The sequence below is a fragment of the Microcebus murinus genome, chromosome 4 (genome assembly GCF_040939455.1).
Source record: "Microcebus murinus isolate Inina chromosome 4, M.murinus_Inina_mat1.0, whole genome shotgun sequence".
Classification (NCBI taxonomy): Eukaryota; Metazoa; Chordata; class Mammalia; order Primates; family Cheirogaleidae; genus Microcebus; species Microcebus murinus.
In genome coordinates this window covers 99905691-99931095 of record NC_134107.1, presented here as the reverse complement: position 1 = coordinate 99931095, position 25405 = coordinate 99905691, and the positions used below count along the sequence as shown (strand labels likewise).

At 46.3% G+C, this 25405-nt stretch overlaps 1 protein-coding gene across 1 annotated transcript in view; it reads right to left on the bottom strand.

Annotated features, from left to right (window-relative positions):
• The window catches only part of SORL1 (sortilin related receptor 1), a 165501-nt gene that overhangs the window by 38434 nt on the left and 101662 nt on the right, over positions 1 to 25405 (bottom strand). The window contains exons 22-31 of the mRNA XM_012789890.3: positions 22240 to 22413; positions 20535 to 20648; positions 15981 to 16103; positions 13579 to 13698; positions 8416 to 8541; positions 6131 to 6238; positions 4326 to 4457; positions 3256 to 3387; positions 2464 to 2598; positions 1482 to 1637 (exon numbers count right to left, since the gene is read on the bottom strand). Coding sequence (XP_012645344.2) covers positions 1482 to 1637; positions 2464 to 2598; positions 3256 to 3387; positions 4326 to 4457; positions 6131 to 6238; positions 8416 to 8541; positions 13579 to 13698; positions 15981 to 16103; positions 20535 to 20648; positions 22240 to 22413 — 1320 coding nt within the window. The remainder of the gene's footprint in view (positions 1 to 1481; positions 1638 to 2463; positions 2599 to 3255; positions 3388 to 4325; positions 4458 to 6130; positions 6239 to 8415; positions 8542 to 13578; positions 13699 to 15980; positions 16104 to 20534; positions 20649 to 22239; positions 22414 to 25405) is intronic.

The window sequence follows — 25405 nt, the reverse complement described above, 5'->3', positions numbered from 1 at the left end:
AATAGACAGGTAGTCCTTGAGGGGAAAAGACAGAAACAAAAGCTGGGGTTTTTTACAATTCATTCTGAGAAACATTTATAGGACACTGACTATTTGCCTATTATTGTAGTAGATACAGTAGGGAATTCAAAGTAGTACACAGCATGATCCCAGAACAGGGCAGCCACACGATTGCCATGAAGAAACAATATATATGCATGGGTTAATCAGGAAGCAATATCTGGCAGATCATAGTTAAGAATCAAAAGGTCAATGGGTAAGTCAGTGAAGGCTCCGTGGAGGTTGGGCCCTATTTGTTCAAGTCAGAAATCTAAAAATCTAGTGAACCTGAAAATCATGTGAGGATCTCCTGGGCTCCCCCAGAAACTGATTCTCCATTTTTTTAGAAACACCCTCCAAGTGATCCCGTTATAGGTGCTCTTTGTACCACACTTTGAGAAATACTGATGGCATATCAAGGTTTCTTTTGTTATACAATCTGTGCTTCTGGTTGCTCCGATGGATAGTGGGTTTCACTGATGAGAAAAGTGGGAGGCCAAGGTTGAGGGCACAGGGGTTTCTGGTGAGGGCAGGCATGCAGGCAGAGAGGAGCAAGTTGCAGAGCAAATGAGAACAGAAACAAGGGCGGGCAAGGAGGAGTCAACCCACACAGGGCCTTGACAATAGAAATTAAGAGTCAAGAACTGATCTTCTGGACAAGAGAACAATAGGAAACCACTGATGGTTTTTAAACAGGGAAGCAATGGAATGAATATAGTCTTAAGAGGAGGAAAATCAGACTGTTGACCTAGAAGTTTGCTAGGGAAAGGATTATGCAAAGCATAGCAAACAACTGTCTATTCTCCTATTATAACTGAGTTTGAAATACACTCCCATTTAGGGAAGAACACAGCATCCTTACCTCTGTTCTGCCTGCAATTAAGGGCATGCACTAGGGGGAGTCCCAATTAAGGGCATGCACTACCCCAGCCTCAGACAATAAGGTGACTACACAGACCTTCCGCTGCGTCTCTGAGTCCAGCCACTAGATGGCAGTGCTTACCCTTCTTTTAGTAGGATGGGCCAGACAGACAAGCGAGTGGGAAACAGAGGGCTCTCCCCTGAGAGTTTGATACACACAGCGCAACACACAACACAACACACACACACACACACACACACACACGCACACTTCCACTTAATTCCAATTTATAACTTCCACTCAGAAGGAAGCAAGGGTGGCCCAGCTGCAGCTGGGGTGGAAGGCAGGGTGGCTGGCCTTTCTTTGCAGGAGGCTCACAGCACAGTTCTGGGTGTTCCCACGGGTCTGTATGACCCAGGGAGAGGTGGGAAGTCCCCTGCCCTGGAGGTGCACTGCTGGTGACACCCAGCCTGGCCACAAAGCAGCGTCCCAGATGGCACAGGGCCTGGCCAGGCTGTGCCGCCGGAAGGTCCTGTCTGCAGCAGCAGGTGCACAGGAGAGGGCCGGGGCCAGGACTCACCGAGCGAGGGGCAGGCTTCCTCGTCCGAGCCGTCTGCACAGTCTCGGTACCCGTCGCACACCCAGGTGTCCATCACGCAGGCCCCGCTGCTGCAGCGGTAGTAATTGGGCAGGCACGTGGAGGGCCCAGGAGTCGGGGAGGGAAGAATATGTGAATCTGTGGAAAACACCAAGCAAGGAAACCCAAAGCATCACAAGAAGCTCAATCCCAGCCAAAACATGTCCCAAACCTAGTGTGGATGTCCCAGTTTTGGCTGGACCAGCCAAGCCAGTGACAGGCATGGTTCTAAACAGCAGCTCATCTAAAAAATCATGCATAATGGGGTGTCCCAGTAGATGAAATTCTTTTCCCTCTTGGGGAATCGGTTTACCTTACCTACTATATTTGATCTGGGCTAACATTCGAATGCGTTTGTTTTTGCAGAGCTCAGGAATGCTGACGGAAGGAACAGGTCACTCAGGAGGTGCAGGGTGGCTAAGAGAATCCCTACTGAGGCTAAGCACTGTTCTCGTTAATTCCTCTGCAGCCACACCAGACGTGCACAGAGGTGGGAACGCCGCAGAGGAGAGGAACGAGCATGCATCACGCAAGGGTGCTTCTCAAAGGTACCAAGGCACACACGGGACCTGGGGATCTTGTTAAAATGCAGATTCTGACTCAGTAGGTCTGGGGCAGGACCAGAGATTCCACGTTTCTAACAAGTTCCAAGGAGATGAGTGTGCTGCTGGCCTGCAGACCACATTTTGGGTAGGAAGGCTCTAGATTTCTCACTGTGCCTTGCAAAATATGGAATAAATAACCCAGGAAACAGGAGAAACCAATCACACTGATTTCAAAAAGGGAGGGAGTAATAGAAAAAAACTCAGTCACCATTTACCCCCCCCCCCCAAAAAAAACAAACCCAGGAATAAGCTGGCACATTCTGCACAGCAGGTGGAGCTGCACCGGTTTGTGTTGGGGCGGGCTCACCCGGGCCTCTTACCTCCACAATCCTTCTCATCTGACCAGTCCCCGCAGTCGTTCTCCCTGTCACATTTCCACCGGTTGGGGATGCAGTGGCCATTTTCACACCGGAACTGGAAGTAGCGGGAGCAGTTTGGGGCTTCTGTGGGGTTTTCTGGGGAGATCAACCACACCATCAGCTGCTTCCCCTGCGCCAATGTGGACACCATGCTCCAACTACATGCATCCTCCTCAACACCCAAGTCCCCGGGCAAGCTGCACTGCCCACCCAGAGAAAGACATGGCAGCATCGTGCACCCAGTGGGCAATGAGAAATATACCCACGAACTCAAGAGGATCCCATCTTCCCAGCCCCTAACTCAGGTTTCTCTGACCTACACTTCCTGAGAATGACCAGCTCAGTGCTGACTCTGACATTTGGCCAAAGGAATAAAATAATGACTGATGATAACCCCAGTGGCGACAATAACTCTACCGCATTGGGGTCTGTAACTTTCAGGAGTGGAAGAAGTACATTCCATAATATTTATCATAATTCCCCACCTACCACACTCTTTATGCATAATGTGGTCTTCCCGACTGGGAAAAGAAAGGAACCGGAAGGAACTTTTCCCTAGCACCTACGAGGTGTCAGGTTCCCACTTCAAGACTCGATTCCTCGTGTGGGGAATTCAGGAACCGGCAGCAGCTGCCCCCGGGAAGGGCAGGCCGAGAGTGCGTGTGGGGGTGCTGGCAGGGCCCTCCTTAACCACAGGTGTCACCGCAGCTGGAGGATCAGGACGCGAGGGGGGCAGATCTGAAATCGTCCTACCGCAGTTGGCTTCGTCAGAGTAATCGCCGCAGTCGTCCATGCCATCGCACTTCCAAATCAAACTGATGCACACTCCGTTCTGACACTGGAAACCGAACTCGTCACACTCCTTGTGGAACTCGGGGTCGTGGGCTACATAAGGAACAAACATTCACAAAGTCCGGTGACCCCCACGCTAGGAGCTCCGAGCAGCGGTGCTGCTCAGAAACGAGGAAAGAGAAAGTGTCCTCCGCCAAGATATCGTCTAACTAAAAATTCCCCGAAAGCAAGAGCCAAACCTAACCGTAACGGGGCACACACTTTGTTAATTAATCCAGTCCATGAATCTTTATTAGGTCCTGTTTGTTACAAGCTAAGTTTATCCGCCTCCAAATTCACATGTTGAAGTTCTAACCGTCAGCACCTCAGAAATGGGACTCTATTTGGAGACGGGGCCTTGAAAGAGGCAATTAAAGTTAAAAAGAGGTCATCAGGGTGGGTTCTAATCCAGTATGATGGGTGTACTTATCGGAGAGGACATCTGGACACAGATGCGTACAGAGGAAGGAGAGTGTGAAGACAGAGAGGAGGCGGCTGTCTACAAGGCCAAGGAGTGAGGCCTCAGGAAACCAACCCTGCCCACACCTTGGTCTGGAATCGTGAGAACATAAGTTTCTGTTGGTGTTTTGTTATGGCAGCCAGAGCAAACAGACAGAAGTCTACACATGGGGCGCTGTCTGAGGAAGGGGGCCATGGAAATGAGCAAAACAAAGCCCCTGCCCCTGTGAAGCTCAAACAGAAGAGGCAGGCGGTAAAACGAACATTTCGTGCGAAGTGGGGTGAGTGCTGTGAGGAGCACGGGAGCAAGGTGAGAGCGACCCCTCAGGCTTGGCCACTGACCGCCTCCTGCTCACACACACGCGGACACCAGAAAGCAGCACTTCCTAAGCAACGGGAAGTCTTCCTCACAGCGGGCGCGCTGGACACTCGATCGAGACCGGCAAGCTAGATGGAGGCGCACCCCCAGGTGGCCAACCCCCCGAGTAGGTCCCTCAGTGACTGTGAGCTGCACCCCCACTGGCCCCACTCACAGCATCCCGCAAACGCCGCGTCCTCGTCGGATCCATCGCGGCACTGGATGATCCCGTCACACACCATGGAGTGGAACAGGCACTGCTGGCGGTTCTTACACACGAAGTCCATGAAGCGCGTACAGAGGGGCTCTGAGAGCAGAAAAGGCCGTGAGCACCCAGGGCAAGCTGGCCCTCTGCAGCCCTGGCCAGACGCGCACCGAGGCAGATGTGCGCACAGTCAGGACACAACGGCACCAGCCACTGTGTGTGAGCGCTGGATCTGCGCCAAGCCCACAGCTAAAGCACTGACATAATGTGCATCGTTAAACCTCAGGACAACATATGAGAGACTTTATTGTCCCTGTTTCTGAAATGAGAAAACAGGGGGTAGCAGCATTAACTATTTTGCCAAGTGCACACAGCTGATGAGGGTGAAGCCAAAACTGAACTTTAGAGTTCAATTTGTCTGACACCAATGCCCCTGATCTTAATCACTATCAATATGACACTGACTCTCTATTGCAGGGGTCACAAACGTTTTCTGTAAGGGATCAGTGTTACTGGACTGAATTGTGTCCCCATAAAATTTATATGTTGAAGCCCTAACACCCACCGTGACTGTATTTGGAGACAGGGCCTTTGAAAAGCAAATTAAAGTTAAATGAAATCATAAGGATGGGGCCCTAATGCAATAGGATTAGTGTCCTCTAAGAAAGGGAAGGGACGCCAGGGATGCACGGCCAGAAGAAAGGCCATGTGAGCACACAACAAGGAGACAACCTTCCGACTGAATCGTAACCTCGCTTGTCCCTGCGTCTCTGGCCTGCTGGCTCTCCTTGCAGATTTTGGACTTTCCAGCCTCCATAATCACATGAATCAATTCCTTAAAATAAATCTCTCTCTCTTTCTCTACATATATATACATATACACACATATATATAAAATTAAAGTTGTGTGTGTGTGTCTATGTTTAGAGACACACAAAGAGACATACACACAGAAACACACTCACATATACATATACTATTGGTTCTGTTTTTCCGGAGAACCCCAACTAACACGAGCAGAGAGTAAATATTTTAGGGTTTGCAGGTTGCACACAGCCTCTGTTACACCAACGTGATCCTGCCACTACAGCATAAAAGCAGCCATATACAATATGTGAACAGGTGGTAGTTACTGTATTCAAAGAAAACTTCACGTAATGGAAAGGTTATGGGCTGGCTCTCGCCCACAGGCCAGTTTTCCACCCCTGCACTAATGCATCAGCTCTCAGCCTGGCATGCACAACAGCACTGTAAACTGAGCACTGTAAACAATCTCAATGCCCAAGCCACACCCTAGGCTAATTAAATCAGCATCTCTGGGGGATGTCACCCAGGTACCAGGAGCTTTTAAAGCTCCCAGGTGATTCTAATATGTATTCAAGGATGAGCATCACTGACCCAAGGCAATCTTTCTGGGGCTAAAGAAAACTGAGGCTAAAGGGTCACCTGGCCTAAAAATGTTTCCCAGGTGATTATCAGCAACACTGATCAAACCAATCAAGTAGAAGTGCACAACTCTAAACAGTCGGCTGATTCACAATGACACAATAACATTCACAGAAGTATGAACTGATTGACCACCCCACCCCTCCCCCTGCTCTGCTTTACCCAAACTGTGTCTCCCTGCCATGATCAGCCTCCACGAGTCCTGGCCAAGCACTCAGTTAAACGCTACCCACAGCAGGCACTGAGGAAACGAAAGGCTTCAGTCCAGCATGCACCCCTCACTCACACCCCCAGGCCGTGGTGCTGCCCGGGGCGGGGACTGGACTCACCGCAGTGCTGTTCATCGGAGCCGTCCGAGCAGTCGCGGAGGCCGTCGCAATGTTTGCTGGATGGGATGCAAGTGCCATTCGGGCAGCGGAATCCATTGCACTTCTTCTCTGAAATTTAATTCAACAACAGAGGAGAATGACAAAGAGGAAACAAGCAGGCATGTACACTGTTGGTGGGAGTATAAATCTGTGCCACCACTAGAGAGAGCAATTGGCCATAGCTAGCAAAATCACAAATGCACATAAACTTTCATCCGGCAATTCCACCTAGAGAAATGCATTCTACTTACAGCAATTAAAAAATGATGTCTAAGTACAAGGTTATAATCTTGTTCTTAAAGTTAGTACAAGTGTGGCACTGCAACACTGTTTGTAAGAGATTAAAAACTGTCCATCAAGTGGAGATCGTTTAATAAATTACTGTACACTAGAACACTAGATAACTATAAAAGAGACTGAAGTGCTCCGTGGAAAAGTATGTCCTAGATCAGGGGTCCTCAAACTTTTTAAACAGGGGGCCAGTTCACTGTCCCTCAGGCCGTTGGAGGGCTGTTGGAGAGTGCGGCACACAATTCACACCTGTGCACTGTGGGCCTGGGACGAACTGGCTGCTAAGCAGGACAGGCAGTGGTGGCAAAAACACCCAGCGGGCCGGATAAATGTCCTCAGCGGGCCGCATGTGGCCGACGGGCCGTAGTTTGAGGATGCCTGTCCTAGATATACAGTTATGTGAAAAAACAAGTTAAAAAACAACATGCAAAGTAAAACATTACTTGCATAAAACAGGACAAGAATACACAGTATATTTAAATTTGTGTATATATATACACAAAAATGTTCTGGGAGTGTATACAACCATGGCTTCCTATGGGGAAAGGGTGGGAACCAGGCAGATCAACTTTTACTGTACACCTTTTTTTACTTTTTCCATTTTGAAGCACGTGAATGTATCACTTATCCAGAAATCAAGTATATCTTTAAGAAGAGAAAGAAACACTTCCATGAATAGAAAAAAGGAGGACACAGAAACTAATTATGAAATGCTAGTTTTTAGAAGCTCTTTAAGTCACTCACCACTTTAGTTCTTCAGGAATTCTAAAGCAAAGCCCTTGCAGAGGAAGTACACCTAGATGTTAAGAGCCTGAGGTTTCACAACCAGTTCCACTGGAAATTAAACTAGAACTAAGGTATCCTGACACTTAGCTCAGAATCCTCAGCATTAGGTCACCCTTTCTCCTGAGCAGAGTTACTGCCAGACATTAGACTTGAAAATCAGTTCTAACAGGGCAGCCCTGGAGAGCCTTTGCAAACCCAGCTCTTGACAGAATAGTTCCATGAGGATTAGGTAAAAGAAAAGAAAATGTGTTTTAACCATGTAAAAAGTCGTTATTCCTAGAAAATTAGTCAAACGATATCAAACAGAAAAAGAAATAGTAACTGAGTACCACTATTGGAGGAAATGGTTAATGTCATTTAGTAGAAAAAGTTAAAAATAAAAAGGCATAAGTTAAAATTATGTGAGACAAATATACTAAATTAGTTAATTATATTAACTAAAAAGATAGAAATCTAGCATGAAAAGAGACTTAGGGAAACATGCACTATATTACTGGTGGAGATGCATTTGGTATAAACCCTTGGAAATGAAATCTAGAAATACTTAAAGAGAATCATAAAAACTGGGCAGAACCGTCCACCCCACAGCTCCGTATTGAAGAACGTATCCCAGGAAATAGCTCAAAGGAAAAACAAGCCTTCATTTCCAAGGACATGAATACTAGCATCACAGTGCCAAACTGAAAAAACTCAAATGCCCAACTAAATGCCAACTTAGTTGGAAGCAACTACATGAACTATGTTATAAAGTGAATAGGCATCTTCCATAAAAATGCTAACTGTGGAAAAATACAGATATATAAAAGCATCTTATTTAACACTGTAACATGAAAGGAGTAAATGTCTAATAATAGACAACAACTACAATCCCACAAAAATCTGGAATGTTTGGCAAAAGAATAAGGACCGAGACCCTTAAAAATATGTGGTATAAAAAAGCATTTTATGTATTTTGTGTGTGGGGGGAGACAGACTGCTTACTTGATGCTTAAGACTACACAACACACCCTGATATATCATATGGCAACAGGACCTGGGAAGTGGGTGGGCTTGTTTGGTTGCCAGAGCGGAAACACGGGTATTTCGTTCCCTGGCCCATCTGCTGCCTTTCTTCCCGAACAGCAGACACTGGGGAAGCTCCAGGTGGGGCCTGACTCGTTTGCACTTACCACAGTTGACTGGATCCTCGTCGGAACCGTCCTGGCAGTCCGTGTCGCCGTCACAGGCCCACCGCTGGGGGATGCAGTGTCCGTTGCGGCACTGGAAGTTGGAGGCCTCGCAGGTGTGGTAGATGGCTGCGGTGGAGAAGAGGGACACCGTCACACCCTCTGCTCCACCCCCCACCAGCTGCCAAGGGGCAGGCTGCAAGGAAGTTCGTACTAGGGTATAAGGTAGCAATTGCAGGGGTGTCTTGAGTTTCTCCTCGGCCGAAATTAGGCACCCGGGACGGATCTTTATGGCAGAGGGCAGCTCCCTCGATGGGCAATGATTTGAGCCTGTGGGTCTGAAGAAGCGACACAAGCCACTGCATGGGCACACATGATGCACACGTTAAAACATCGCTCACTCTTCGCAACAACCTGTGAGGTTAGGTATTATTCCCCTTTCACAAATGAGAAACAGGCTTAGAGAGATTAAGAAACTTACAGGCAATTGGGTAACAGCACCAAGGTGGTTCAAGTTCAAAGCCTGCACTTTTCCTAACTTACACTGGTACTTTATCTTCTCACATAAATCCTCTTACTCATCCAGATACTATCAAATAAGGAGAGGTGGGGTGTGCTCAGAAGACCAAGTTATGGACCCGATCCGGCCACTGTCTGGCTGCCTCAATTTCATCACCCTTACCTTGATATTTAAGGGCTCTTCAAAGCTGTGAAAGGCCATGACCTTGTAATTCTTAAAAACACTATGCAATTTCAAACATGGAAAAACCTCAGGCCTGAAGAACTATAAAAGAGTCATCCAAAATTGCAAAGAAAGCAGGCCCCAGAGCCAACTTAGAATTGTCTAACTTTCTGTACAGTCAAGAGCAACATCTACCAGCCAAGGATACATGGTGTCCGTTACAATCACTGAGAGAGAAAAAAGGAGCCAGGAAACAGAGAGTCACTGTTATGAACGAACAGCCTCATCTGCACACACGGGCTGAGGCCACCTGGAAGTCATTTAGAAGCATCTTGAACTCCTGGTGAAAGACTAATTCAAATGTGTAAGATTTGCCTCAAACCCAACCAGCTCGACCAACTGTCGGAGGTCCCCATCCTCCTCTGAAACAGAAAGCTGTTTGTGTGGGCACATCGCTGAATGAAAGCCCAGACTGGCCTTGTTTACAACCAACACAAAATAATGGAACCCAGATAGATGGGCTCTGTTAGGGTAACTGTGTGGACAGGACGTCTTCACAACAGAAGGAAGCAAAACAAACAAAAGTGGGTTGTTGAGAGCAAACTATAGTTTTTGATTCAATTGAGACAGCTGGCAGTAAGCTGCTCAAGGACTGGGAAAGTTGGCTTACAATGTCCCAATGCCTCCTGAATTTGCGGCTATTTGTTGCAACGGTTGGTAACACAAAGAACCTGTCTGTATCTTCCCATCTCCCCAAAGGCCAAGGCTGCATTTGGTAGGGTGTAAATAAGTCCACAGGAAGTTTCAGTATTTACAACCATTGGCACTCAGAATCCATTAAACATCTTCTTAAAACATACTTATCTCTGATAAGAAGATGAATGTATCATGCATGTTACATGAGTTTCTGCCCCAGTAACAGCCATCGCCTGGAATACTTTTGATTTATTGGTATTAAAAGTCTGACAGTCTTTCAAAAAATTCCTCACCAAATCCTTGCTCACTTTCATAAAACATAGAGCTGCCTAACTGATTGCCATATTAATCTGCTTGTTATTATTCAGCCTATGCATTTCATTTCTAATTGAGAACAACTTCAGAGTGCTAGTGGAGTTTCCAAATGACAATTCTGGAAGGCATGTTTGAGATATACCGATTCTATCACAGACACTGATCTTGGAAAGATTAATCAATCTGCACAATTTCATTCAAGTGGTCAGATATGACTAGAATGGATTATATAATCTTTTTCTGGATTCTTCTACCTTCTGAGTAACTTACTAGCTCTCTGATTTTAAATGGCTGGTAAATTATGGATGCTCCATAAATATTTTTTCTCTTTTTTTTAATTATAAGGATAGATGAAATTGACTTTAATCCAGCCTAAAAAATTTAGAGAAAAAGAAGAATCCTTTGCATGGTAGGATTCACCTGTAACTACAATGGTGAAGTCAATGTGGTAAACGATCACAGAAATGGAATGTCAGTTTCAAATACAGGTCATTATCCTATGATTTATTCTTTGACTCAGACAGAACTTTTCTGACTCATCAAGATCTGCTGGAAACCCTGATCAAAAGCATTAGCCAAACGTAAGTGGAGCAGAACAGATGAATTTGGTACTAAAATGAGGAATGTATTGCCTCATTTCTTACAAAACACTGGACTATTAGGAGTGCATAAGGGAAAAGAAATACGACTATAAACACAATTTGAATGATTAATGACACAGAAGAAAAAGCGTAAAGAAAGATCACTGAAAAATAAAAGGCAGATTTGAAAAAGAACCAGACAGAACTTCTAGATACAAAAAGCAACCTTATATTGCTCAATAGATATGTGAAACAGCATATTAGATTCAGCTGAAAATAGAATTGTTGAACTGGAAGATAAATCTGAAAAAGTAACTCAGATTCTAGCGTACTAATAAAGACAACAAACATATTTAATGTAAACAAGAGGCATGAACAGCAGAATGAGGCAGTCCAACAAATGACTAAGAGTAACTGCTGAAGATTAAGTCCAGAGAAAGTAGTAAGCAGGCACAGCTGAAAAGTCAGGCTGTACTAATAAAGACAACAAACATATTTAATGTAAACAAGAGGCATGAACAGCAGAATGAGGCAGTCCAACAAATGACTAAGAGTAACTGCTGAAGATTAAGTCCAGAGAAAGTAGTAAGCAGGCACAGCTGAAAAGTCAGTGGCTGTAATTTCTCAGAACTGGGGGGAGAGGGGGGGAGGAATAATAAATCCTCAGATCTTAAAAAGAAAACAAGTCTCAGGCACAGTAAATCGATTCACATACAGGTAGGTGAAACTGCATAACAACAATGATCAAAAAAAAAAAAAAAACCCTAAAGATAACTACTAGAAAGAAAAGAATATCTGCTATTTGAATAGATGACCTGACAGCAGAACATATAATACATCAGCACAATGTAAACTGGAAACAATGAAATAATATTATGAAAATACTTACAGAAAATGACTACAAACCTAGAAACCCAGACTCATCTGAATTTAAGACTGAGGGTAAAATAAAGAAAATAAAGACACATTTATACTAACAAAACCTTAAAAGAGTTTTCCGCTCACAGATGCCTGCTGCAAGAACCACAGAATGATACACATTGAAAGGAGGCATTAGACACAAGAAGCAAAGGTCACTTGTAAACACTTACACACTTATAAATAAATTTGGTTATTAAAAATAATGACTAATTTCAGGATTTTTAAAATGTAAAACTAAGACACTAAATATTTAGTGTTTTAAAATACTAAGAATTTTAGTATTGGAACTGTGTCGCAGAGATTTGAATCCAACCATTCTTAAATCCTTGTGCATTTAGAAAGAGGGGAAAGATATAAAGAATACACATAAAATGTCTAAAGGTAACAGTTAGCATATATATATACACACAAAAAAAAAAAACCCACCAGAAATCAGATATGTTAAGTTTAAAAACAATGGATAGGCTGAAGGGAATAAAGAAAACTCAAACAGTCCCATGGAGAGCAAAAGAGAAGAGCAGGGAATATTCCCAGCAGAAAGTATGGCTCTGAGCTGATGCCAACAGGAGGTCGGCCAGCCTCGACCTGTTTCTTCTGGCATTGCGTGTAGCTTAACTGAGTAGGTCAGAAAACGAAGTGTCATGCCACACATCATAATGAGCTCACATCCGACCTCCAACTATTCTGAAATGACGGAGAAAGAGAATCATCCTTAAAAGGTCTGGGAGAACAGCCATCGGAACAAGCCTGCAGTTGAGCCGCAAGTTTTCCCCAGTTCGCCTTGCCAGAAGAAAGCCAGAGATAAAACCAGGAGCTTATGACACATTTGCCCAGAGAAATGAAGTTATCAAATCATTCCGGAAGACCAGCACACGCTGCTGAAACACGAGTTTGACTAATGTGGCTGTGATAACAAGATGTTCAATCACACTGCAATTTATAAACTGAAATGCCCAAGTGCACGCTTCTAATTTATTAACTAATTATCCATCCAAACTTCCAAACAACATTCATGTGTTTCCTGGGCTGATAGCAGCTCCTTCGTGGACCTTGGTTTTTCCTCTTTCTGCATACAGAGAGAAGCATTTTCCTGCAGTCTTTACAGACGCAGAGGTGCAGGCAACTGAGACTGCACTGTAAAGAACATGGGTGAACTTTACAAGAGGACAGAATTTGGGAATATCACAGAATATCCTGGGTGGTGTATATGGCATCTGAGGAGATGCATTTACCTTCTTAAGGCCATGTAAGGTCACCTCTAAACTAAAACAAATGGAGTATAGCAGTTGCGTAAAATCACTCAACCCGCAAAGGTTCTCTGAGCACGTACCCTACTATGTACTGGGTACTGTGGAGAACACAAAGGAGTAAAAGACAAGGTCATCTCTGTTCTTCAGGGAGCAAGTCTAACCCAGAGCATAATGTGCACTAATTTAAACTTAAGTTGGGGATTTAACAGATCTACCTTCTTTGCATTTGCTTTTACAAATTAGGAGGCATGCTTAGAGCCACCAGATGCTGGGCAGTGTGGGAGGCACTGGGGTACCTTGGTGGCAAAGGAGGTTAAGACATGGGATTAAAAGTCACTCAATAATTCACAAGATTAATGACTGACCCCAGATGACTGAGAAGTTGACTCACCCGTGAACTGCAAAATGAAGCCTGAGTTATCGGGGTGTAAAAGCAGATATGCCCTGATCATAAAACGGATAAAGGAAATATTTGTATCTCCTCTGCCCAAATTCACTAGAGCAGTTTAAGGGAGAACTGAGTAACAACTTCTAGAGGAGGCTATAGAGAAAATTTACTCATCAGATAACAAAATCTGGGGGTTTTTTTCCCCTTGATTTTTGTCGTGTTTTTTCATCAACTTATAATAATCACATATAATTATGGGGTACGAGGTGATGGTCATTAAACGGGATTTGTTTTCATTCCCCCACAACCTCCCCAACTCCTGGAGGTACTGACCGGTACAGTTGGCTTCGTCGGACCAGTCCCTGCAGTCGTTGTCCCCGTCACACACCCAGGAGGCGCGGATGCACATGCCGGAGCTGCAGTTGTACTCGTCACTCCGGCACTGGTGCATTTCTGCAGGTGAGACCGCAAACAGAGGTGAGGACAGAAGCTCGCTCAAAATACCGTCCCTGGTGCAAAGCTCATAAGGGTCACAGACGGATCTATTATCACTGATTATCTGTAGAAAACACGGACAACCAGCAACGAAAGGTCACCAAAGACAGTTTCCGATGAGTGCACTGCCAATGGGTTACGAGACACTGATTCCCTCAGACCCTCACAGCTGGCTGCCTCTTGGCAAGAGCAGCCTCGTCCATTCATCCCAGCGCGCTCCACAAATACTATCATTTTCTGTGCTCGCTCAGATGGGAAGAAGGTTAGGAAGCAGTGACTGAGGAGGCCAGGGGGTAGAGCTTTCAAGAAACAGAAGACTCCTAGAGACACAGCCTGTGGTTTGAGAAAAGGAGTACTGCAAGGTCCTTGCGTGTTGATGGCTGTGAGATGCTCAGCTCAGGGGAAGTGAGATTAGCGCTGAGCTAAAATGGAGGAAACAAACGTAGCTCTGGACTTTCTGCGGGCAGAGCGCCGGGGATGTGGGTAGAGGTGCTGTCCCTAGAAGGGTGGGGACCTGGTGCAAACAACCCAGTACAGCTGGACCAAGACACGAAAAGGAGGCTGCCCTGGCAACATCTTTCAAAACTCCTGGGGAGATCATTAAAACAGAATGCTCTGGTCTGAATTTACTACACACAAAAGAAATTTACTTCTCAAAGTTCTAGAGGCTAGGGCAGCCGTCCCGGTCACTCTCCCCAAGAGACAGGCTGACGGTGAAGTTTATGAGGAAGGTGTGTGGAGACTTACGAAGAGGTCCTGCATCAGAGGAAGGGACTAATTGGGACCTTGGGATGAATTCAAGACAAACTGGCAAGAATGGGCCATGAACAGAGGGAAGAATGAAGCTGTTGAACAGTCAAATGTGTGCCCTGTGGGTGGAGAGATGACCCCAGAAACATGGAACCACGTGGAGTTTCCCTCCTGGCTGCACACTTCAGCCTTCTCAGAGCTGGGGAGAAAGTGGTAGGAATGAAGGGAATACAGTTGTGAACTCTGAAGACACGTTTTCTGGCATTTGATGAAGGAAAACTATGGAATTTAAAAAAAAAAAAATTCCCCCAAGTGCCAGGCTGGGGCATCTTGCGCGTGAAGGCGGCCTGGCTGTGCTGTGTTAGTTAACGTGCATCGGGATGATTTACGAGCAGGCCCTGCCCATGTGCACACACACAGCACAGTGGGCTGGACCTGCCCGTGGACAGGGAGACAAGGCCAGGCAGGGCCAGGCCAGCCTATCACCAGGTCAGGGTCAGCTCCTGGCCTCCACTCCACTTCCCTCCATCCTGCACACCATGCGTATCACATAACTACGTCTCCTTGGGCAGCGAGCAACTATGAGCCTGGGACCAGAGCCTGTTAACTAAGATAGTTTTCATGAAACTGACAGGGCAGTGTGTCACTACAGAAAGGGTGTGGAATTAGAGAACAGGAGAGATGGATTCCAGTTCCCCATTCTGATACAAACTAATCGTATCACCCTGAATAAGCCCCCTGACAGCTACAGACCCCAGTCACTCCATGTAGCAATTAAAAGGATTGGACTAGAGAATCCCTATCATTCCTTGGCATCATAACCCGCTGTTTCTCTAAATATAAACATTTCCATTCAGTAAACAGACACTCAGTCAATGCCTATACCATCTGCTGACTTCTAACAGAGCTTATTGAATTACTTTGGTTAAAAACAACAACAACAACAACAACAAAAAACAGTTCACAAAGGTACAGATCTGCATCTTCAACAGGCTAATCTCACATCCATTCAGAGATATGGGCCAAGGCTATATAGCTGTCAATAACCCTCTGAATCCATTCAGAAATCTTACTTCCTTATTAATCACCTTTCATTCTTATAGCATCTCTCCAGTCACCAAGCAAAGCAGGGTCATTTCCCCATCTTTCACATTAGAAAACACAGGCTAATCCAAGTAAATAAGTGACAGGAACTGAGTCTCGGGCCATGAATCCAGGGTCCCATTAATTCTAGATCAAGTGTTTCTGGCAGAACTGAATCCTCATGAAAAGCAGCAAACAACCTCTTAAGAAATGAATGGAGAAAGGAAATGACTCAACCCTACCATGTGCATGGAGAGACGGTCATTCAGCTGGAATGTCATAAATCCTGCAATGACAATCAGACACCCTCCACCTCCAAGCCACCCTGCCCAGGGCAGTACAGCCCAGTGAGCAAGCATGGTGACCCCCTCTCCAGAACACGGTTTCTGGATGGCATGTCCCCTTACCACAATGACTTTCGTCGCTGTTGTCTCCACAGTCATCCTCAAGGTCACATTTATAGGACAGCGGGATACAAGTCCCAGACTCCTGGCAACGAAACTGGGTGTCCGCATCACATATGGTGGTAGCTAAATGGGAGAGAAAGACATATTCCATTAGGTGCAATTAATTCCCCCCAGATACAAACATCCTACTGGAAAACCAATTAAAAAAATGGAAGGAAGCAGATTTTAATTATAGCAACAGAAATTACACTTAGACTTATAGAGGAAAAAAACTGCATGAGAACCTGAAATTTACCACCGAGGGAGATAAGGGCGTATCTTTTGTGGACAGCTTCCAGATCAGAACAGGGCTGGGAAAAGTGAGAAACTGTCATCTGGCTGGGAGAGAGTGATGGGCTAGATCTCCTCCTAAGATCCCTTCAGACATGAAGGTGTCCTCCTAAGTAAGTGGCACAAATACCTTTATCTACAAAACTACTATTAGGGAATCCCAATTTCACTCAGTCAGCTGGCGCCTCATAGTCTGCCTGGAGAAGGCAGTGGAGGCAGAGTTCTGTACTGGGAACACGGGCTCCGCCTGCAGTCAGTCAAGACTGGGCTTCAGCCAGGCACGGTGGCTCACGCCTGTAATCCTAGCTCCCTGGGAGGCTGAGGCAGGAGGATTGCTCGAGCTCAGGAGTTTGAGACCGGCCTGAGCAAGAGCAAGACACCGTCTCTACTAAACATGGAAAAATTAGCCGGGCGTGGTGGTGCGTGCCTGTAGTCCCAGCTAACTGGGAGGCTGAGGCAGGAGGATCCCCTGAGCCCAGGAATCTAAGGTTGCTGTAAGCTAGGCTGACACCCCAGCACTCTAGCCTGGGCAACAGAGAGGGACTATCTAAAAAAAAAAAAAAAAGAAAAAAAGAAAAGAAAAGACTGGGCTTCAAATCTGGGCTCTACCTCTTTCCTCCAGCAATTAATTTTAACCACCATAAGGCTCAGTTTTCTCAACAGTAAAATGAGGGTTAGGAAATGTGGCCAAGCACCTCACAGTCAGAAAGACTAGATTTGAATCTTGGGTCTACTACCGTGTTTCCCTGAAAATAATACCTACCCATAAAATAAACCCTAGCAGGATTTCTAAGCATCGAGCAATATAAGCCCTGACCCGAAAATAAGACCTAGTGATGGGCGTGGCTACGCAGCGTGTCTGCACAACCAGTGCATTTCGTGGAGGAGCGGTAAAGAAGATGAGCAGCCCTTCTCATCTGCCCCATGGAGACAGCTACTATCCCAGAGGTGACCGGAAAGGTGTGGGCAGCCGCACCAACAAGGTCAGCTCCCCCTGTCAGGTCCCGGCCATCCTGTGTATGCTGCAAGCTGAGGCTTTGAGGGGAAAATAACACATCCCCTGAAAATAAGCCCTAGGGTGTCTTCTTGAGGAAAAATAAATATAAGACCCTGTCTTATTTTCGGGGAAACACGGTACCTACAACTTACACAAGTGGACCATCCCGTGCCTCCATTGCCTCCACCATAAAATGGAGATAACGCCTACCTGGTAGCACTGTTACGAAGATGACAAGAGAACAAGTCTGGGACCAGAACCTACTAAACAGGATGCAAATATAGCGGCTCTCAACAAATGTCACTTCTCTTCCTCAGCATTCCTCGTGCCCTTTTGGCATCAGGATGAGCACAGAATTAGATTTTCTCTCTCTCCTATACAGAAATATCCTGTGCTTAAGCACAACCCCTAGAACCCAGAGCAAGACCCCCAGGAAAGGCGCGAGGAGGGCAGGCTGCTGTCGGGAGCAGCGAGGGGCTGACACCGAAGGTGAAATCCGGCAGAACAGAATCCTGGGACGGAGGGCGGGTGCGCGTGCAATGAAACGCCACATGGCAGCACTGCTGTTAGACATCCCGGCAGCTCTTATTTGAGGCTCCATTTCTTCTCTGTAATTGAGCTCGTGGTGGGAGGCAGGGGCTGAATGCAAAATGACAAGACTGCAGGGGATTCACGTCAAAACCCTGAGTGCCTGACAACCACCCAGCTGGAGGAGTCTGTTTGAGAGGGAGGGAAATCTACTGACAACATCCCGCCCACGTCCCTTCGTCCTCCCTCCGCTTCTGTTCCCTGGCAGCTGACGGGAACCTCGCCTAACTCCCCATCCAGCAGTGCCCAGTCTCACGGCCTGTCCCTCCCCTGCAGCCCTGCCTGTGAACAGGGCGCCTCTCCCATCTCGATAAGCACCTCCGCCATTTCCCTGGTAAGGGAGCCAGGCATGAAGGCACAGATAAGCCCCTCTCCCTCGATTCCCAGGCTCCGTGTTTTACGTCCATCCATTCATCCCCTCCATGCCTCTGCCCTGTATGACGGGTGGGGACCCGAGCCAAGTGCAAGCGGGAAGGAGCAGAAAAGACAGCAAGTCTTGGGGTCTCTGGAAAGTCAACCCCAGCTGACACTCACACCAAGCGAGGAGGAGGGCAGCGCCAGCACCATACTTGCCCAGAGCAGGACTTTAAACTCTGCGTTTAAGAAAACTGAAGAGGGAAGCAGAGCTCAGGGGCTGGGTGGAAGGAAGCCACTAAGGGCAGGAGGCTACTCCCAAAATCTGGAGGTCTTCATTTCTCTCAAATCTCAGAGCCAATACAAGACCCAGCTTGTCCATTTAGTAGAAACCAAGCCCAAGGGCATGAGGAGGAATGACGTGCCACCCCTGTCCCTAGCTATTGGCTATAAGGTTATCTGGTGTGTATCTCACTGCTTCCACCGTGCCTGTGCCTGGGCAATTTCCTTGCAACGTGTTAATTCTAAGAAGCATCTCTTCCCCCACCCCGCTATGTAATAAACTCGTTTCCACAATCTGCTTTAATGCTGTTAAAAAGAATAAATGTTTTTAAAGAGCTTTGGCTATTGCCCCACAAATATCACAACTTCCTGTCACTCTGGTAGGTAGAGAAGGCTTTGCAGGCCCTTTCTGCAGAAAAGACGGACACAGAGAGGCTTTCCCAAACCTGCCATTCAAGAAGCTCTTCTCCCTTGGGATGAAAGGCGTCCACTGAAGCCAAGGGAAAATAATCGAGACTGCAAATAACCTCCTATCAGCCAGAAGGGGCAGGCGACAGGACTGCAGGGCCCAGAGGAGTCTGAGGGGCTGCATACGTCTCAAGTTGCTTTCTGGATGAAGCGGCTTGGGAGCCTGGCACAGGCTCCATGGGTGACTGGCTACGTATCTGCCAGGGGCCAGGTGAGTATCCAGAGCCGCCCGTCAATCTGCTCTCGCAGGACAAAGTGGAAATGAGCCCCGGGGTTGCCAAAGGTAAAACACGTGAAAGAGAGGACCTCTAACCTGGTTTCTGGCTTCCCTGCCTCTGGTCTTTCTCTCACCCAATGCAGTCTGCTCACTGCTCATCTTTCCCAAGGTGAGAAATCGTATCATGGCTCCCAAGTGCTCCTCTGATAGTATGTACAAGGCCCTTGCTGACCTGGGCCCTGCCCACCCATCCAGCCTCACCTTGCCCCCCTGGGCCCACCAACGTTTCCCAGCCGTGCCGACTCTGCCCCTGCTTGTCCTGTGCCTACGACATTCCTCCCTCCACCTCTGCGTGGTTCACCCAGGCACCCGACAGGGCCCTTCAATGGTGCCGACGCGAGTTTGAGGTGGGTGCCTGTCACACATGCACACGGCACGTCCCCGTCACAGCACTCAGGGCTCCGCTGCAGCTGCCGGCCGACCTTCCTGACTCCCACCTCAGACTGCGGACCCCATCTCCACCTTGATCCCCGACACAGACCCAAGCCCAGCACAGAGTCCGGAACAGACGGCGTGCAACACATAATAGGATGTGTGACTGACGACGGGACAAGTCACCTCCTCAGGATGTCAGAGCTACTAACAATTCAGTGAAGAATGGAGAAAATTTGTGGCTAACAAATTATCTCTTACAAGAGGTTGTTTTTTGTTAAATCCCGATAAACAGGATCATATACTTTAGTTAGAAACTTAAAAATTATACAGTCCAAAGATGACATTTACATGGCACACATACTTAGGCCAAACTACACAGTACTAACCAACTAAAACAATCTCTCTCGAGCCTGGTATGCGGCCAACATCAACTAGTTGGAGTGCCAGACAAGGTAATACCTGTTCCCCATCCCTCAAGAGGCTGAATATTGAATTTACAAATCAAAGAATGTTACCTGGTCACCCGCCTTAAGCAGCCAGCTTTATTATAGTGCTAGAGCCAAGATTAGAGCCCAGACTGCCAAATCAGCTCAGTTTCAGCCACCTGATGTTTATTTATAAATCTCCTGTAATAAGGAGTCAACTCACTCATGTGGGCTGTTTTAAAAATAGTATGTACCTAAAATTAATACTATATATCTAATATGTAACTCTATACAGAAATGTTTTCCGTGTCATCCAGGCCTTATCAACTTAGGTGGGCATCACCAGTGATGGGCCACTCGCCCTGCACCTCAGGCCGCCCCAAGCAGGAAGAGCTGACCAGCCTTCCGGAAGGTAAACGCTCGCCATGCCGGCGACCAGGCAAAGCCAGGAGACTCACGGCAGTTCCTCTCATCGCTCATGTCCCCGCAGTCGTTGTCGAAGTCACACCACCAAATGCTGTTGATGCAGTTCCCGTTGCTGCAGCGATACTGGTTGCGGAGACAGGTGTTCTCTAACCATTGGGGAAACGAAACCAGCATTACTCTTACTGCTCAACTGCAGGACTTTCTCTTTTGAGTTTCCATTTCCCTTCCTCAAATGGCATCGTGCCTTTATGGTAAAGGGACAGGAAGAATGCCAAGCACACTGTACACAGGGAAGGAGGCATCCCACAGTAGCCTCCTCCTTTCTCCCTTAATTACAGGTGAAGGAGAGGGGGCGGGCTGGAAGGAAGGAATATTTAGAGGTGGTTACAATGATGGGAAAGGATAAGGGCGATGCCAGCTGGGCCCACTGAGTAGAGAACACACCACATCAACATTATACAATGCTAATTACCCAGGAACTCCTCAGTGGACTGTTTCCACAGTGTTAAAACATATATATTTAATATATCTATAGCTATATTTTTATGTAGTTATATATATATCCCAATACATTCAATTCATCAACCAAATGAGTTACGAAGATTTTCTCTATGTACTGAGAAATTTTTCTGCCCCCTGCCACCTTTAAAGCAAGCACTTATAATTCCTTACAGAAAAAAAAAATGCATTGTTTGGCCAACCGGGTCAAGGACACGTGATGACTGGCCTCTTATCTGGCTAATCAATGGCATTCTAAGGGGGAATATGGAGGAGCCTTTTCCCCACCTCCTGGAATTTAGTGTTGACTCTGTTGCTTTCCAAAAAGCTTTAAGATGACATGCAGAGACTGAAAGTCTGTTGTTTCTAAGAAAGGAAAGCTTATCTTTCCTCCAGTTGCATTTCTTAAGGAAGATCAACTCTAAGACTTCTTTTATGTATTACACTGCCGTGGACTCAGAGGCTGCTGTGAGCAGTGAGGTTAGGATTACAAAGCAAATATAACCTTGGGAACAAGGCAAAGCAGGGAATCTGCCACCAACCCAGGCACTGCATGGCAAGGTGTCCTTCCAGGGCTTCACCTCATTGACAGAAACATGAGGCTGGGGATCGGGGATGAGGTAAGGGTAAAAACTAGACAGCAAGAAAAAAGCACATTGGTTTTCAGAGGGAAAAAAATTTAAAGCTGTACATTCAATCTGAAAAGGGGAGTAGGCATGAGGCTGATATAGCCACTTGGTCATAGTTTGGACGTCAAGACTCAAATCCCTTTGCAAACATTGGTCTGGATGTTCAGGGTATTTGGGGCTGGGCTGGGGCAAGAGGATGGATGACCGCTAGGTGCGAGTAAGTCAACTACAAAGGAGTCACATAAGCTACTGTTCCAAGTCGGGTCAGTCCAACTCACACGAAGCAGGAGAATGTGGAGAACCTAAGAATGAGGGATGAGGAGGAGAGGAAGCAGCAAAAGAAAAGGAAGTGGGCCCTGAAGAAAGCCCATGTCATCCGACATGAAACCAAAAGCACAGCTGTCACTTTTAAATGAACAGCCTAGGCCTGTTCCGACTGAGGCCCAGAACCCAAACCAGGATTCTTGTATGTATCCGTTGGATCTGACTTTTACTTTGGACCTTTTTCAATAACCCAGAAAAGACTGGGAAACAGAGAGCTCTGGGAGGGAGAAGGGATGGAAGGAAAGAGGGAGGGAGGATGATGAGCAGAAAAGAAAAAGGGACGTACCTTCTTTGACACAGGTGTTGTTCTTCAGCTGATAGCCCCGTGGGCAGTCACACATCAGGTCCCCAGAAGGGAGCACACTGCTGGACACACCCTCTGGACACCTGCAGCTTTTACTGTTGTTGGCCTTGGGCAGGCAGAGCAGGCTGCACGGCCTGGGCACACAGGCATTGCTTCCTGGAGGGAAGACAACAGCAGCAGGCGACGGGTTAACACACATCACAAGGGAGACTCTGAGTAGAAGAATGAGACCCACTGCACCCTCCTCTCTGTGGACATGACAACTGACAACGGGAAGCTTAGAAGGGTCAGGTGACATGCTTTGGGGCACCTGCTGTGCTGACAACCTTTGCTCGCTCGGCACCCTGAGCAAGGACCTGACCCACACGACCAGGGTTTAACCCCAGCTAGATCAGACCCAGAGCCAAACCAGCCATCGGATGTTCCTCCTGGGAATTCTGGAATTGGGTTGCTGAAAGGGAAGACAGTAACCAAGGAGCTGGAGCTGGGGAAAGGGTCACAGAGGCTGGGTGGCGAAGGAGGCGAATGGCAAGTCAAAACCTGGTGGAAGTCAAAGCTGTGCAGAAACAAACTCTGGGTATGCAGACAAGTTTAATCTGCAGAGAGTCATGAGACTAAAGGAGACTTATGGAGGGAAGAGAGGACAACTCCAGGGATGCAGCGAGAGAGCAAGGATGGCCTTGCCACTGTTAGCCCTGGCCCCCTACGGTTGACCTAGACTTCCATCTTTGGGTTCCTTGCTATCTCCCTTTATTTTTCAGTAACACTTTTCATTTGATCTAGCTTGAGTGGGTTTCTGTTCCTTAAGACACACAATTAGAATACCTGGGTAATGGTGGAATCGGGACAAAAATCCAGGCTCCCTTTCTCAACTCTGCTGTGCCAAGCACAGCTCAGCACAGGAGGGGCCGACCATGGTACCCACTAGCCACCGGCAGGCCACAAGTCCACACGGGCACCTAAGTTCAGGCTGACTGAGCCTCTACTGCCAGCCTCTTCTCTGGCTCAGCATGCCAAAGAGAGTGCCAGATACAGTCCATAAAATCCACCGCTGCACTCTAGAGCCTTTGTGGAAGAGCAAAGATGGCAAAGGTGTTTTCCCATCCCCTGCACCTTTTCCCAGGATGTGGGGTAAGAGGGTGTATAAATCATTTTGTAACAACTAGAAACAAGACACAACTATGCAGTCACAGAAGAGTCATAGAAACTGTGAAATGTCAGTGTTTTCTTTTGCTTGTGACTATTAACCACAAAAATTGGAAAAATAAACATAAAAGCTTTGATAAAACTCAACCACTAATTCTTCAGTTGTACCATCTCATGGACAGAGGCAAGTTCCTCCCACCAGAATAATATGCAAAAAATATTTCCATCTAGCCAAGTTTTCAGCTCAGTCAGGCCCATCCTGGCCTGCAGGCTGGAAAACAGAGTTCGCTGAGGACAAACGTTATTGTTATGGATGATGGTACGCTCAGTAGCTTTGGGTGTGTGGGCGCCTTATTGGTTATTAACTGGCATTGCAAATAAAAAACGAAAATCACAATGCTATCTCAATAATGTTATTGTGATGCCGAGGAAAAGAGAGTAAAAGGCATTACCAAATAGATTAAATGCACACACCCTAAGGAAGAGAAGTCCACGATAAGACATTCAAAAAGGTTCGGCAAACAACTCCATCAAACTATAATGGCTTAATTACCAGAGTGGACTAACCAGTTGACTAAAGCAGAAGTCCCAAACCTCATTTCACCCTAATCAGTCCGTGGGCACAGACTGCTCCTTTAGCTCAAATGTACAAGCCATTCATTGGCTACAAGACGGAAGGCGAATTGACACAGCACTGCTAATGAAAATCAACTTAAAAAGGATGTGGAACATGTACTTTGTATTCAAAGGACAACATATCACTCAATGTTCCCAGATATTGAACAATAACAAAATATGATGTTAGTTAAAAATACTCAATTACAGGATGATATTTTTCACAGGGATTGTGTCTGCAAAGTAACGTGACTAACATTTTCATATGCAGAGCAAATGTTCCTACCCAAACAGGCAAGAGCCAAGAGTACAGAGCTCAAAATGGGGTGTCATGTTTCAGGAGGCTGATGTAGGCAAATCTGCACAAAACTGCAGTCTGAGATGCAGAATCCAAGGGCAAATCCCAACCACAACAACCAATTCATTACAAGAGGTAGGCAGAGCGGGAGTGTCCAGGCTGGTTCGAAGCCACAGAACAGGAAATGGGAGCGCTACATCAGAGGGAACATGGAAGAGGACGGAAGGAGAATTCCACAGAATTCCCATCACAGCCACAGACCCTTATCCAAGATGCCAATCAGATATCATCTACAAAGATGTTCCCTTACAAGACCACTCAGGCCCATGATGGCTTCGCTGGACACATTCAGAACAAATTTTTTAGATTTCCTCTTCGGAAAATTCTTCCAGAACCAGTTTAGGAGCCAAAAATGTAATTATCTCATTGAAGTGTCTATACACTTGACAATTATCAAAAGCAAATGCACTCCAAAGAATAAATATTTGCTCTTATTATATATATTTAAAAGCACGTACTTACTGCAGGCTCTGGAGGAGAATTCCAAAGCTCCTAAAGTCATTGCAGGAGCAGTTGAATATATTGATAATCTAACAAAGTAACCTCTTTAAAGAAAAAATACTCTTTATAAAGAATAAATCCCAAATATATTATTTAAAAATCAGCCAGGTATAAAAACAAAAAATGTTCCCATTTATAACTAAATATCACTAACTGATAAATGTTCCAAGTGAACAAAATGTTTATTATAAACCTGCATCAATCAAAATCTAGTAGAGTACTTCTAAATTGCTGTCAGATTACCAGGGCACTGCTAATCCAGCAATAGAAGAGAGAGAGAGCAGAGACTAGCAGTTTTATTCAAGTTCAAGCTTTGCAGTCAACTGGGCCAGGGTTCAAATTATTACCACTCACTAAAAGTGTGACCTAGACAAGTCACTAAACCTGACTTTCACGTTCTCATCATAAAGTAGAAATATTAATAGTATGCACGGAAGTCTTTGGGAAGACTAAGTGAGGTTACACAAGCCCACAAAGCACATTACTGTGACGCTTACGACACAGCAACCCCTCAATAAATGTAGTTAT